General features: G+C 42.9%; 1 protein-coding gene across 1 annotated transcript; it reads right to left on the bottom strand.

The window, feature by feature from the left end:
- Window positions 1-285: 285 nt before the first annotated feature.
- On the bottom strand, window positions 286-12,090 carry SLC66A3 (solute carrier family 66 member 3). Its single transcript, XM_055714465.1, has 7 exons — window positions 10,254-12,090; window positions 7,763-7,845; window positions 7,221-7,290; window positions 6,561-6,618; window positions 5,194-5,314; window positions 3,970-4,011; window positions 286-2,060 (listed from the first exon to the last, which is right to left on the bottom strand). Exons 1-7 carry the CDS (start codon window positions 10,394-10,396, stop codon window positions 1,972-1,974), a joined length of 606 nt encoding a protein of 201 aa, XP_055570440.1. The 5' UTR covers window positions 10,397-12,090; the 3' UTR covers window positions 286-1,971.
- Between the last annotated feature and the right edge of the window lie 916 nt (window positions 12,091-13,006).

The raw sequence follows: 13,006 nt of genomic DNA, 5'->3' as shown, positions 1-13,006 counted from the left end.
ATGAAAGATGTCAGTAGCAGAGAGGGCTTGGACTCTGCACAAATCTTTCTCTATCAAGATGAAGCTTTAGTTAAAAAAATGAGATGAGAAGTGTGGTTTTTTCCTTTTAAGATGCTGCGGCTCTTTAGCATTTTACAGGTGGATAATTTACAGGCTTGACATTTCAAACATCAAGGTGCAAGCTGCCCATTAATGACCTGTAATGAATATTTCATTTTCTCTCCATATATGGAAACAGAATAAAAAATTAAAGGTAATAAAAATTAACTGTAAGCATGCCATTAATCCGTCATGAAGAATAGCATTTATTAATACGGCCTGGAAAAGGTACCACATGCCACCTGCCACCATTTAGACCGCTTCATCTATGTTACACAGCTTTAGAAAAATCAGTATCAGGATGTTTACAGTTACTGTCTCAACTAACACAGAAGCATTTATGCATTTTATTGGAGCAGTAAAAAAGCTCATCTTTGAACTTGCTCTCAGTAATGTGAGATACATTAAATGGTATGTCCACAGACATAGCTCTTCCCACCCCTTCCTGCTGTAAATGAGAGTTTACAAAGCAGCGATGTTTTCTGATGGTGAAGGTCCCCGTCTGCTGAGTGTACACTGGTGGAAACATCCGCTTTTGCAGATCCCGCTCTTGCGTGAGTCCATTTATTTAGCATGTCGCAAGGAAAACCTGCCTCGACTGTGGGCAGTGCAGTCTTCCCGTAGTAGTCAGGAGTGTCAGGATCAAGGGTGCCTTGGTTTTAACATGCTGATCAACAGTAATACTGTAAAAACTCTTTTGAAAGGCCTATCTTTTCATTTTGGAGAACACAGTGGGTAATGAAGGCAAGCTATGTGATTACTTCGGTAACTTCTGGTTGGAATAGCATTACTTTCAAAAGCAAAATCCCCCGTTAATAGTTCTCAGCAATATCCTTTTCCTTTTTTTCGTATACCTATTACAAATAGATCAGAATCTCCAAAGTAAAAATGTAAACGTCCGACAGCACGCTTAGCACAAGACAGGCTAAAAACTAACAAAGCACAGAGCAGTATCGTCAAAACCTGACACCACTGGAGATGAGTTTGTGATGCGTCAAGGTGCACGTGTAAACGGGTCATGGTCTGTGTGGCTTGTGTCTGCGGGCTCTGGGTATCGGTTCAGGAACTTCTGCTTGAACACAATTTTTAACTGTTGGTCAAAGTGTCATTAATTCCTAGACATTCTAGTCACTGCTGTTCCTAAACCAGTATGTTCAGTGAATAAAGAGCTCAGGCTGAAAAAGAATTCATAGCTGATTTTTTGCTCTTACCCTAATAAAACCTGGGTATATTGAAGAAAGCGACCATGGGTACCCTGTATCAGCTGTATAAACTGTACTATTTAAGTGTTGCATGTAAGCGCTACGATCCCAGCTGGAATTTGTGACTTCGTCAAACACATTTAGAACCTTATTTTGGATTGGACCTTGATTCAGATTTTCTTCATCCTAAAAATAGTTATGTTGAACTTAATTAACAACAGATAGTTAATTGAGTTGCTTGCAAGAAGACAACAAACATCTGCTGTTTTTCAAACTTGCAGCAGACGCAGAGAGATGAGTTGATATGTTGGTGCAAAACTGCTCTTGTATAATCGGAAAAAATTGCTTATATGTAACCAGAAAGTACTGAAGTGATACAAGAATATATAAACATCTAAATATGAAATACCTTGTTCGCTTAGTAAAAAACATCCAGAGAAAATGTGATAGCAGTGAAATCTGTCTTAAATTACCAATAAAAATATGCTGCTTAAATTAAGTATCTTATCAGAATTGTTTCTAAGAGAAAATAAGCATGACTGTACTAAGCACGCTTAGGGATAAATACTAGGCTTAAGAAAGAGAGAGCTTCCTCAACCTTTTTTCTGTTGTTTAAACATAATTGTATCAGGGTTTTTTGATAACTGTGGTGCGTGCTGATGGGTGTCTTCTAATCAGTCTTTTTAGTCTTCCTGTAGTGCAGGACTGTGGCTGTGACCCAAATATTGAGAATGAGCATGGTTATGAAACGGATGAGAACTAAAAGGGAAAAAAAATCATGTAAGCATAAAGGAAACAAGAAAAATCCTGCTGTAATTTTCAGAACATATGTTTTGTAAACCTTCATTGCTGTACGAATAGGCTGGTTGCCACTCGGCAACTCTTTTCAGTCAATTAGTTTAAATTACCATGTTCAGGAACCCAGAAGTTCTCAGTAATATAGCAGAGAAGAGCATTTACCACTTACAAGTGATATCTGAAAATAATACGCTACAGTAGCTTTAATTCTTTTGTGAAAAAACCCCAGCAGAATAGTACAAGCCTCATATATATTTATATTTACACCAAAAATTAAACTGGGAGTCGCAGGTCACATGTCTTTATTAGTTGCATGTGGTGTTTATAAAAACAGGATTATTCTCTACCGCCATCTGTTACGTTTAGACTTCAGGGAGACAGGAAATACTTGTATCTGTCAGACCTTAATGAGAGGAAATCTGACAACTGAGAAAAAAACAGTTTTTCAGTATCCTGATTAACTTTCAGATGTTTTTAAAACCAAAGTAAGCATAGTATCTCTGCCTTGAGACCACAATTTGAGGTGTATCTGATACGCACTCGGTAAGTGGAATATTCACAGAAATGTACACAATGTACATGTGTATGAAACTAAGATGAATGTGCTGAAGTGTTCAGTGTTAGAAGTTAGCTGGAAACATTTTCCGTTAGAGCAGCACAGTATCAGTGTTTGCTGCCATCTCTCCCATGTTCCGAAGTGTATTGTGTATGTGTTAAGAAGCAGCTTTAACCCGAGCCAGCTTTACTTGGAAAAGCCAGCTTTTTACTTTGATGGTGTTCCTCTCCCTTCCTTTCTCCCCTCAATATACCTCTCTTGCTTCTCATCAGTGTAAGTGTGTAGCTGTGGGTGAACTGACTCAGTAACTGACCCGGATTAAATTTCTGCACGTGCATTAAGCCAGTTTTGTGGTGATGCAGTTAACTGCATGGCCCCACAAACCCTTAACTCTGGCAAAGAGAAAGCAGCGAGCACAAGGATGGAAATAAGCAACTGAAACAGGGACTTCCTTTGCCAGTGAAAGAGCCACTTGAACCACATGTAAAACCAGAGCCTTGTGCTGCAGAGGGCTGCTTAAAGGAAAAAAAAAAATCCATTTAAATCATGTTTCTGGTGAAATATCAGTTTTGACTAGAACAAGGAGCCACCGAATAAAGTGTGATCCTGTTACTGTTCTTAAATCCACCGAGTACTGATTTCGAACCATTTATTGAAAAATCTGCTTCACTCCTTAGCTTTTTCAGTTTTGTCAGGATGGTAAGAAGCTGTTAAATAAATTTGCTTTATAGTGAAATCAGCTGCAAATCATATACCTGAAACCAGTTTTTTGTGAGTTTCATACCAGCCTACCATTTAATTTTCAACCTGTCATAAACATTCTGAATGTTGTGCCTAAAACTATTCATATACTAGCTGAACTCTGAATAGTTTTCTAGAACTTCTTCATGCACAAACCCCACAATAAGGAAACACTTACTATTTGAAAAGCTATCACTCAATTATTACAGATTTTTAAAAGTTGTATTTTACTATTATTTATTTATTTAAATATTAAGGATTTTTAATGCTTTATCTGGCTATTTTCATAATTAAGTTAATTTTGTAGTGCTTTTTGCCTTTTGAAAAAAATAATGGGTTTTGGACCACTTGGCACTATCTGATAAAGCATAAGCATATTTTTCTCCCGGTGTTTGACTGATTTGTAATCCTGTGCTACTTTTTTAGCAGTATCTCCTTCCCTCACTGTGCTAACTCACCGGACAAACTCATGGTTTGTTCTTCTGTGACCAGATCACTGCTTTTACAAAACAGCTAAAAACTACCATGGCAGCTGTTTTGTTGGAGAGGCGGGCGATTCCGTACTTTACTCACCTGCGAGATCATTCGTAGTCATTACAGTTGTAACTATTCTTGCTGTAAATTGAATGAATTCTGATTAGCGGACTAGATATGACAAGTTTATACCTTCAAAAATGATGAACTATCTATTTTTCAACAGAGGATACGCTCGCATGGAAGTATACATTGTATAGACATTCCCACCTTTAGTGCATTCACTCTTCACTATTTTCGCATCAGAGATCAAGCTCTCGAACCTGAGTGACACTGTATTAAGGGTCTTTTTTAATGAGAAAATCAGTGATGTAATTAGAAATTTTAGGTATCTATCACACTAGATTGGATGGGGTCAGAGTTCACTGCTTCTTTTTCTGTTCAGCACCCTCCTTCAATAGTTGATACTGAGTTACACCCACAATTAAGTTACACCCACAATTAAGTTAGCGTGACTTAACCATTGTCAATGTTCACATGCATGCTTTTAGGCTTCTGCAAATATGAGGAAATTGCAATCCTTCCCACAACAAATCTAAACATTAATTATTTCACATTTGCAGCAGAATAAAACCATTTACAAAGTTTATTGGCATTGTTCAGCAAACTTACCACAACTTCTAATGACTTAAAAACATTTGTTTCACTGGGAAATAGAGCCAGCACCGCTATGTTTTAGAGGAAGACTATTTTAAACAAGCTTTGTGAATATGACTTCGGACAAAGAGCTGCAGAAGAACTGCTCATGCAGACCACTAGGTAATTAATCCATGAACTGCACAAAACACTGTTCTTGGTACGCTCCTAAATCCTCCTCCATTGAGAAATGCATTTACGTATAGTCATAGAGTTAAAGGTATTTAGCATTAAGTGTGTATTTATTTGTAGGTGACTTTTCAGAATTAGCGTTGTCTGGTTGTCTAACTCAAAACTGAGCACCTTTTCATGCTACGTCACTAGTAATTTTATTAAATCCTAGAACACTGAAATCTGCTCGTTTTAAAGACACTCTTTCAGTTATTTCAACTGTATTAGGTTCCCTTGACCATATCTGCAAGTCTTCTAAGTCAAAGTGCCGTTGGTGCCAATAATAAAACTTGGTTTCAGGAGGCAGTGGTATCTGAAACTCAGAAGTTGGAACTAAGGGAAGCTACACTGGGCAAGCAAGATTTTTACCTACTGTCATAAAGACCTACTGAAAGAGGAGATACGGCTTTAAAAAAGGAAAACTCCACCATTCACACCAAGTTGCCCATAGCTTACTTGCACAGGTATATGCAGACATACTCCAGGTCAAGGCGCTCACTTGTCCAGAATCTTTTGTCTGCCAGAGACACAACAGCTGTGCCAGCTTACTGGCCGCACTGATGAATGTGCACAAATTCTGAAAAGCAGGTAAAAAAAGAGAACAAACCTCTGCCTCTGCCATTTTATTATCTGAGTGCTTAGCTTATGGCTGTTAGTATGTAACTTACTAAGAACCAGGACTAGCTTTCTATTTTTTTAATTCTAAATGAGATACTTTTTCAGTATTTGGCAACCAAAGCATTCTTACTAAGGAACCGTGAAGCAAAAAATTGAAGCTGCCAGAAGGAAGGGACTGATTCCTGAGGTACTGCTCCGAAAGAAGCGACAACAGCATGACAACTGCTAGTGCTGTTGGCAAATGCTTCATAGAGGCAAATACAGCAAGAAGCAAAGAACTGGAAAAGCCTCTCGACCTGCTACATAAAACTGTTTAAGAAAGTTAGCTAAAAAGAGGCTGATCTAGTCTAAACAGCAAGGTTGATTCAGACCATCTGTTACCATTATGTCTGGCAAAGTAAACCATAAAAGAATGCAAAAACTGACAAGAATGTGTGGAAAATTAGTCCAATTGGTGGGAAAAAACAATGAAGGGAATGGACTATTCACTCTACCATCCTCTTAAGGGGGATTTTGCAAAGGCAGTGGGTAGAGGGGACCTCCGCATGGTCTTTGTGCCACGCACAGATTTCCCTTGCAAGTAAATTGGCGTTGGGTCTCAGAAGCTTTCCTCCTCATTTTTATCATCTTTTGCATTAGCAACTCCAGTTCTTCTCAATTACATTTTATCTTTCTCTCTTCTGATAAAAAGGACAAAGACCATCTTTAACCTATGTAGGGCATTATCAGATGATATTTTTCTTGCAAAATTCCAGGACTAAAGGGGAAAAAGATCTTGTGAAATACTCAACATTCCCTGTTTCAACTGCTTTGACTGCTGCTCTGTTCTTTTCTTCATGTTAAACGTTTATTAATTAGGATTATGACATTATGACTAGAGGGGAAATATTTTTGCAACATCTTCATATTTTCGCAACATCTTAAACCTTTGGCAGTTTTAATTAAGGCAGCACAATTGACAACTTTACCTCAGAACATACTTCTTTCTCCCCCCATAGAGTCTCTATTGCCAGTCCTATGTTTTCCAGCTACTCACAGAAGTGAGAACCAGCTGTATTTGAAAACTGGTTGGTTGTTCTGAAAGCTAACCTAAAAGATTAACCCTTTAAAGGACAAATATAAAGAGAGATTTTACTGATAAAGATTTCCAGAAAAAAAGTCATTTCATATGAGGACCTAATTTCAAATAATCATGCAGCACTTACCATGGCCAGATCTATTATCCACTTCCGCAGTATTAGCATGTACCAGCCCCCCCCAAATCTTACATTATGTTAAGTTTCATAGCACTGAAAAGTCTAGGATACCAGAGCTCTCAAAACTCCTGGGGAATTCGATTTTTTTAAACATCTGGAAGTAATCTTATTGAAACTTTATAACAGACTATACAATCTAGATAAAGCATATTAAGAACTGGTTGAAACACTAAGTATTCCTATTTTCCACAGTCTTTGGTGAGGCAGCACCTGGAGTTTCTGAAGACCTGTCCCAAAGCATAAGACTCGAGATTTAAGCCCAAGTCCTATTAAAAAAGCCCCACAAACACTGCTGTACCATCTGCATGGGTAGGAATCAAAGAAAAAAGATTCACCATTTCCACCCTGCATCTCTAGCAAATATGTAATTAAGAATTGGTCTTACTCCATATCATTTGTGGGCCTTCTAAAGGACAGCTACATGTAAAGCTTGCTTCTTTTAGAGATTTTACTGTGGTCCCAGAATTCAGCATGTGAATGTGGGATGCATGTTGAGGGGTGGCTGAAAATGATTTACAATAGTAGCACAAACAAATGATGACATAGCTGCTATGCAAAGAACTACCAAACAAGCTACATAAACCAAAATTCCCAGATTTCAAAGGATACATGACTGCATAGAACAAAGCTCGTTTCATGTTTCCGCTGAAACGCAGAATAAACAAAAGGAGAATGACATCTGAAATAAACACAAGATTGCTTGTCACAGAATGGAGAGAAGGGGCCCAAATGCAATCTTTGGCGGTTCCACTGGGCACCATGTCTACAGACACTAATTTCTTAGAGGTTTTATCTCTCAGATTTGATTGATTTCCAAAACACTGCAAGCTCAAAAATGAAGCTTTTCTTAGAGTCTGGAGTGTTTATAATGTTTCTTTCCCATGTGGAGTAACTGGATAAAGGATGAGCTTACACTGCAATTGTGTGTGTGTATTAATTTCTCTCTTAATCAGATCCACCTGAGCAGCATTTTCATAAAATCTATAAAAATTCAATTCTATTTTAGATGTTCATTCCCTCTTCCCCCCCAGCTCCAACTAGAATTGCTCAATGGATTCACATCACTGCAGTGGAGTACTGTACCCACATGCAGAGCCTTGGAGTGCTGAATGAGCCCTGTTCCATTTCCAAAACACAGCTTAAAAAATTACCTTGTGCAATGATGATGGGATATTCCAGGTATGTCTGCAGAGGGTAACCATAATAGATCTGGTACCTCAGAAACACAAGGAAGCTGAACAGAAAGACACAAAACAGCATGACTGCACAAAGGGACGGGACAGCTCCTTCACAACTTCTTTTTTACTGTTTTGGTTGTGCCAAAAGGCTCCAGATAGGTGCAGCCCCTGCTGTCAAATTGGTCAAACAAGTATGAAGACAAAGTGCAAGCCTGATGTTCTGCAGTATGTTTCTGTTACCTTCAAATAGAGTAAGATGTAGAGAGCTGCCCACACCATTTGTCAAGGTCTTTGTGTCACAGTGTGTAAGGCATAATTTTATTAATTACAACTGATGAGAATAAAATAAAGGCTTCCAGATGTAGAAGATACCTTCTCTTTGCAATTGCCTTGGCATCTCTGGGGTAACTGGTTTATTAATGTCTGTAGTTCAATCTATACCTTAAGCAAGTTTTACAGGAGTAGAAAACACCTTCCAAGCTGTCTAGAATACATACTGGTACAAGATTGCCCAGTGTAGCTGTACTGGTCAGACTGACAGCCTGCTCTTAAGTGCACCAAACAATGGCAGTTCTCCTTCCTGGTATTCCATGATCTAGTACCTAAAAGGAATTGAACTTTTATCATATTTACTTTCTTCAACCTTCGTGCAAGTCCATGGGGTTACACAGAAACCTCAAGGCTGCAGAGAAGATAGAAAGGGCTCTTAGGATATAGTTTTCTGTAAGGAAAAGTTGATGGCATATATGCATCAGCATATAAAAATGGCATAAGGAACTGCCTGCCTTGCAGGAAACTGGTTTTTACAGTATTCAGAATTTAAATATCTGAACTTCCTAGAAGTCTTAATTCTTTTAGGGTCAAATTAGATTCCTTGCCATCAGCACCATGCTTCTGTGTCACTCCTCTGCCAGGTCACTGCATGCTGACTCTGCAGCACCATCTCAGTTTATACCAGTGGCCCCAAAGCTCCCTGCAGCTGGACTCAAAGTCTTTACAGGTTGCAGGATAAACAGCTTACAAAATAAACAACCAGTCCAAATAAATGTTTCAAAAAAGCCTTGTTGCAACCCTTTCAAAATAGTTTTGCCCAGAGCAGGTGCAGAACCTGCAGTGCTGTGGGTACCGTGGTTATCACACAGGTGCTCGAAGAGCCATTTATGGCTTCTCCATGCTCATCTGAAGCACTACTTAGAAAGCCTCTTTAATGCACATCAATGCACATGAATGATTTGAAAATGCTACCACCACTTTTTGGCTAGGGCTGTGGCGTAAGTTATCTCTGCTGGAACTAGAATTCAGCTGGCTTACTCTGAGGTGTATTAAGGGCAAACAGCAACAACAGGGGTTCAGCACCACGGAGAAACAGCCACAGCAGAGCCCATGGGGATCCTGCACAGCTCCCTGCAGAAAGCCATCTGCACGCCTGAGCCTCCACAGCCAGACCAGGGGCAGCACCTCTGCCCCTCGCTGAAGACGAAGCACAGGAGCATTCAGAAATGACATGCCATTTTTGTGCGGTGATTTTTCTAACTAAAAAGCCCTTTTTTAGCTTGGTGCAGAGAACTAGCAGCCATCTATCCAGCTGGATGTTCTGGCCACCTCCATCCCTCAGTCTGGTAAATGCACGGCTCTTCAAGGTATTTTCTCTCACGTACTTGTACCCACATTTGAATGTACGTGCATGCAGTCTATTTTTCATTCCATACAATCGTCTTTAAGCAAGATTCAATAAGCCTAGCCCATATAAGTTTACTACAGACGGACAAATCCTTGGGGTTTGACATGGTTTATGATTTTCTTAAAGACTGATGATGTTTCATTTGGGTGAAGAAGCCTGTCTGACCTGTACAATTACCTGCACAACAGGGCACACGGACCATTTCATAACCCTTTAATAAACATACGGCTTAAACCCGACAGTCGGTGTTGTCTCCAGCTACATGGGTGGCCTGGGTTGGTTCTGGGCAAGTTAAAAAAGCCGAGTTTCCCTTAACACTTTAGAAGAGGAGGTTCCCGCCGCCGCCCGGTGAGGGCAAGGGCGACCGGCGGGAGGGGGTGACCACCATGCATCGGAGCGCGGGTTTATAACCGAAGGGAGCAACAAGCTGCGCGCTGCTCCCTGCAAGCAGCCGCTCGACACGTTCTCCCGCCCTACCGGAGCCGTCTGGGAAGGAACGGAACTATTACCCGCCGCAGCGACACCTCCCAGCGCCCTCCCCGGCCGCCGCTGAGGGAAGCCCCGCTGAGGCGAGGCGGCCCCGCCCCGCCCCGCCCCGCCCCGCCCCGCCCCGCCCCGCCCCGCCCCGCCCCGCCCCGCCCCGCCCCGCCCCGCCCCGCCGGCTCCTCCCGCCGTGGGCCCCCTGCCTGCGCGCGCAGCCACCGCGCCCCGGCGGGGGGCGCCATGTTGTGCTGCCCCCACCCCGTCCTTTGTCTGCGCGTGTCCCCCCCGCCGCCGCCTTACCCGGCCAGCTCCAGCAGCAGGCTGCCCGCGCTGACCCCCCGCGCCGACCGGGCCGCCAGCACCGCCGCCAGCTGCGGCACCTTGATCACCGCGCACACCGCCCAGGTGCTCCAGTGGGCCAGGTCCAGCAGCGTCGGCGCCATCGCGCCGCGCCGTGCAGCCCCGGCGGCCCGCGATGGGGCACCGGCGGTGCGGCGTGGCGGGGTGTGGCGGGGACCTCGGCCCGGCCCCGCTGGCACGGCGGCAGCCGTCGCGGAGCGCTCACGGCGCCCGCGCTGCCCGGGGCGTGGGGCGTGGAGGCGGCTCCGCCCGCGGGGAGAGGAGAGCTGGGCCCGGCCGCGGGGCGCTGCTGGGCCGCTTCCTCGGGAGTGGGGCGCTGCCTGGCACCCGCCCGGGCGGTGTGCGTGGGGGCGGTCGTCCCCCGGTGCCGGCGCTGCCGCACGCCGCGGCGGCCGGGGGAGCGGGGCGGGGGAGCCGGGCCCGCCGGGTGGCCGTCCTGCCGCCGGCTGGGGCCTGCCCGCCGCTGGCGCTCCTCGGCGTCAGGGCTGGGAAACGCTAAGCGCCCAGCCGCGAGCGTCGGGCCTGCAGTGACGCGTGGCTGCAAACACAGCCCAGAAACCCGCCGTGGTCAGGTGCTGTGCTGGCGTGGAGCGTTGGCCGTGGGTTGTGTGCGCTCGGAGGGGCATAGGCCGGCTCCTGGCTTGGAACTGTCGGCTGGATTTCGGGTTTCTCCCCCGAAGTGGAGTCTGCAGTGCTTTGGCTGGCGTGGTTCTTGGGTTCTACTCCGGATCGCCACGAATTCCTGCGGTAGGGATGGCCTAGCTTTGCCAGCAGCACTTTGGGTTGCGCAGAAAGGAGGTTCAGCAACATTTAAACGTGTCTGAGTGCTCCCCTGGAACGTACACCTACCCGCGGCACACAGTTACACACAAAAACAGTAAACCGTGGTTTTTAATGCTTTTGTACTTACTGGCTTGTCAGAACTAAGTAAGAGCAATTATGCAAAGAATATACCTTTGTACCGATCACGTGCATGCAGAACCCTGGCTCTCACATGCCTGTGTATGGTCAGGACTACTCGAGAGGCAAAGACACAGCATTAATTCGGATTTTTACCTACAGCGTAGTTGCTTTAACACAAGGGGTTATTTACAGGCATAAAATCTCTTCTTCGTTGTAATGGGAGTTGTATTTCTATATGACTAAAACTCCTTAACACGGTTTAGTTCCAGCTCATTTGCATTTCTCACAAATTGTTTTCTGTGGTTTTGATAATACGATTTGACAAATAAGTTTATTGCATTCATTCCATGTACCTTTAAGTTGTGTTTTAAAACAGTGTTACTAACGCTTAATTTGTAAACCGTGTTGCCCTATGTGTAATTCCGTCATTAAAAGAAAAAAAAAAGCAGGTACGTAGGAGTACATAAAATCCCCAACCTCTGATTGAAATGAATGCCCCTTCCAAATACAGAATTTTAATTTAAAAACTGTTTCAAATTAATCAAGCTTTTCAAAGACAATAAATTCTAAAAGAAGCAAAGAAAATTTGAAGTTACCTTAAAATACTAACTGTTCCAAGATTTTCGTGATAAACTGAGTTCTCAGCCTTGTGGGAGTATCCTGTATTTGAAAGAGAGTTGAGTAATCCATCACACAAGATGAAGTTATCACATTTAAAATTATGTCTGAAGTGTAGATGTGTCTGCCATTTCAGATAATCTGAGAGTAATAGAGAAAGAGGTAAGGTAGAAGTTGTGTATCTGTATTAGTGTGGATGCTAACCCAATAAAATGCTGTAAAAATACCAATAACGTGCACTGCCTTGTGTCATACTAGAGTGATTAAGAAGCTGAATGGACCTCAAACTGTTAGGCAGATTCATGAGCTATTTTTATTCAACTGCATCTATATTTAAAAATGACATGAAACGTTCACCTTCAGTCAACATTTCAGCTTTTTAAAAAATATATCCTGCCTTGAATTGCAAGCAGTCAGTGAAGCAAAATGGTTTACTGTTCTTCCCCTGTCCTGTCGGGGTAGTGATGCTGTTCTGTGTCTGTTTGCTAGGCACTTTTGCTTCAGTAGCACCTTAGGAATGGAACAGACAATCGGAGTGGCTGGACAAAAAAAAATTAATCTAGGAAGAGCACAAGAAATTCTTCCTACTCTGTTTAAGTTACTTAGTTGTATATCAGATTTCAGACTTACACTTGGTAAGTTGCAGCAGAATACTTTACAGTTCAGTGAATAAATTCATTACATTTGGATGTACTGTGCAACTTGCCTGTTTCACAGCAGATGGGCAGTGGTTTAATGCTGCTGCACCTTAAATAGGAATGCAAATGATGATTCCTGCTGAAAAAAATAGAGAAGGAAAATAATCTTTCTGTAGTGACCAAAGACAAAAAGCCAAAGCAGAATTTTTTTCCCCGCTAATGATGTTGGCTTGCCATAGTTGAGGTTTTAAGCAAAATAATGCCTTGAATTTTGTGGTGTTGCAAGGAATGCAGAGTGCTCCCTTGCTCATTATTTCTACAACCTACCATGCTAACAGAATAGTTCATTTTATGGCTAACTGGCATTTTAAGCTCTAGGTTAAAATAAAGGAAGTTCCACAACTGAAGAACCTGTGGGGATGGAGGCAACCCGTGGGAGATGTGTGGAGGAAGGCTGCTGTGGACAGAGTTGGCCAGGGAGAGCAGGCTGCAGGAAGCTTGCTTGCCTGCCCTGGGGAGTGTGAACACATCGTG

This window comes from Falco cherrug, chromosome 6 (assembly GCF_023634085.1).
Source record: "Falco cherrug isolate bFalChe1 chromosome 6, bFalChe1.pri, whole genome shotgun sequence".
NCBI classification, from domain to species: Eukaryota; Metazoa; Chordata; class Aves; order Falconiformes; family Falconidae; genus Falco; species Falco cherrug.
The sequence above is the reverse complement of the archived record's forward strand: the minus strand, read 5'-3'. Positions and strand labels throughout refer to the sequence as shown.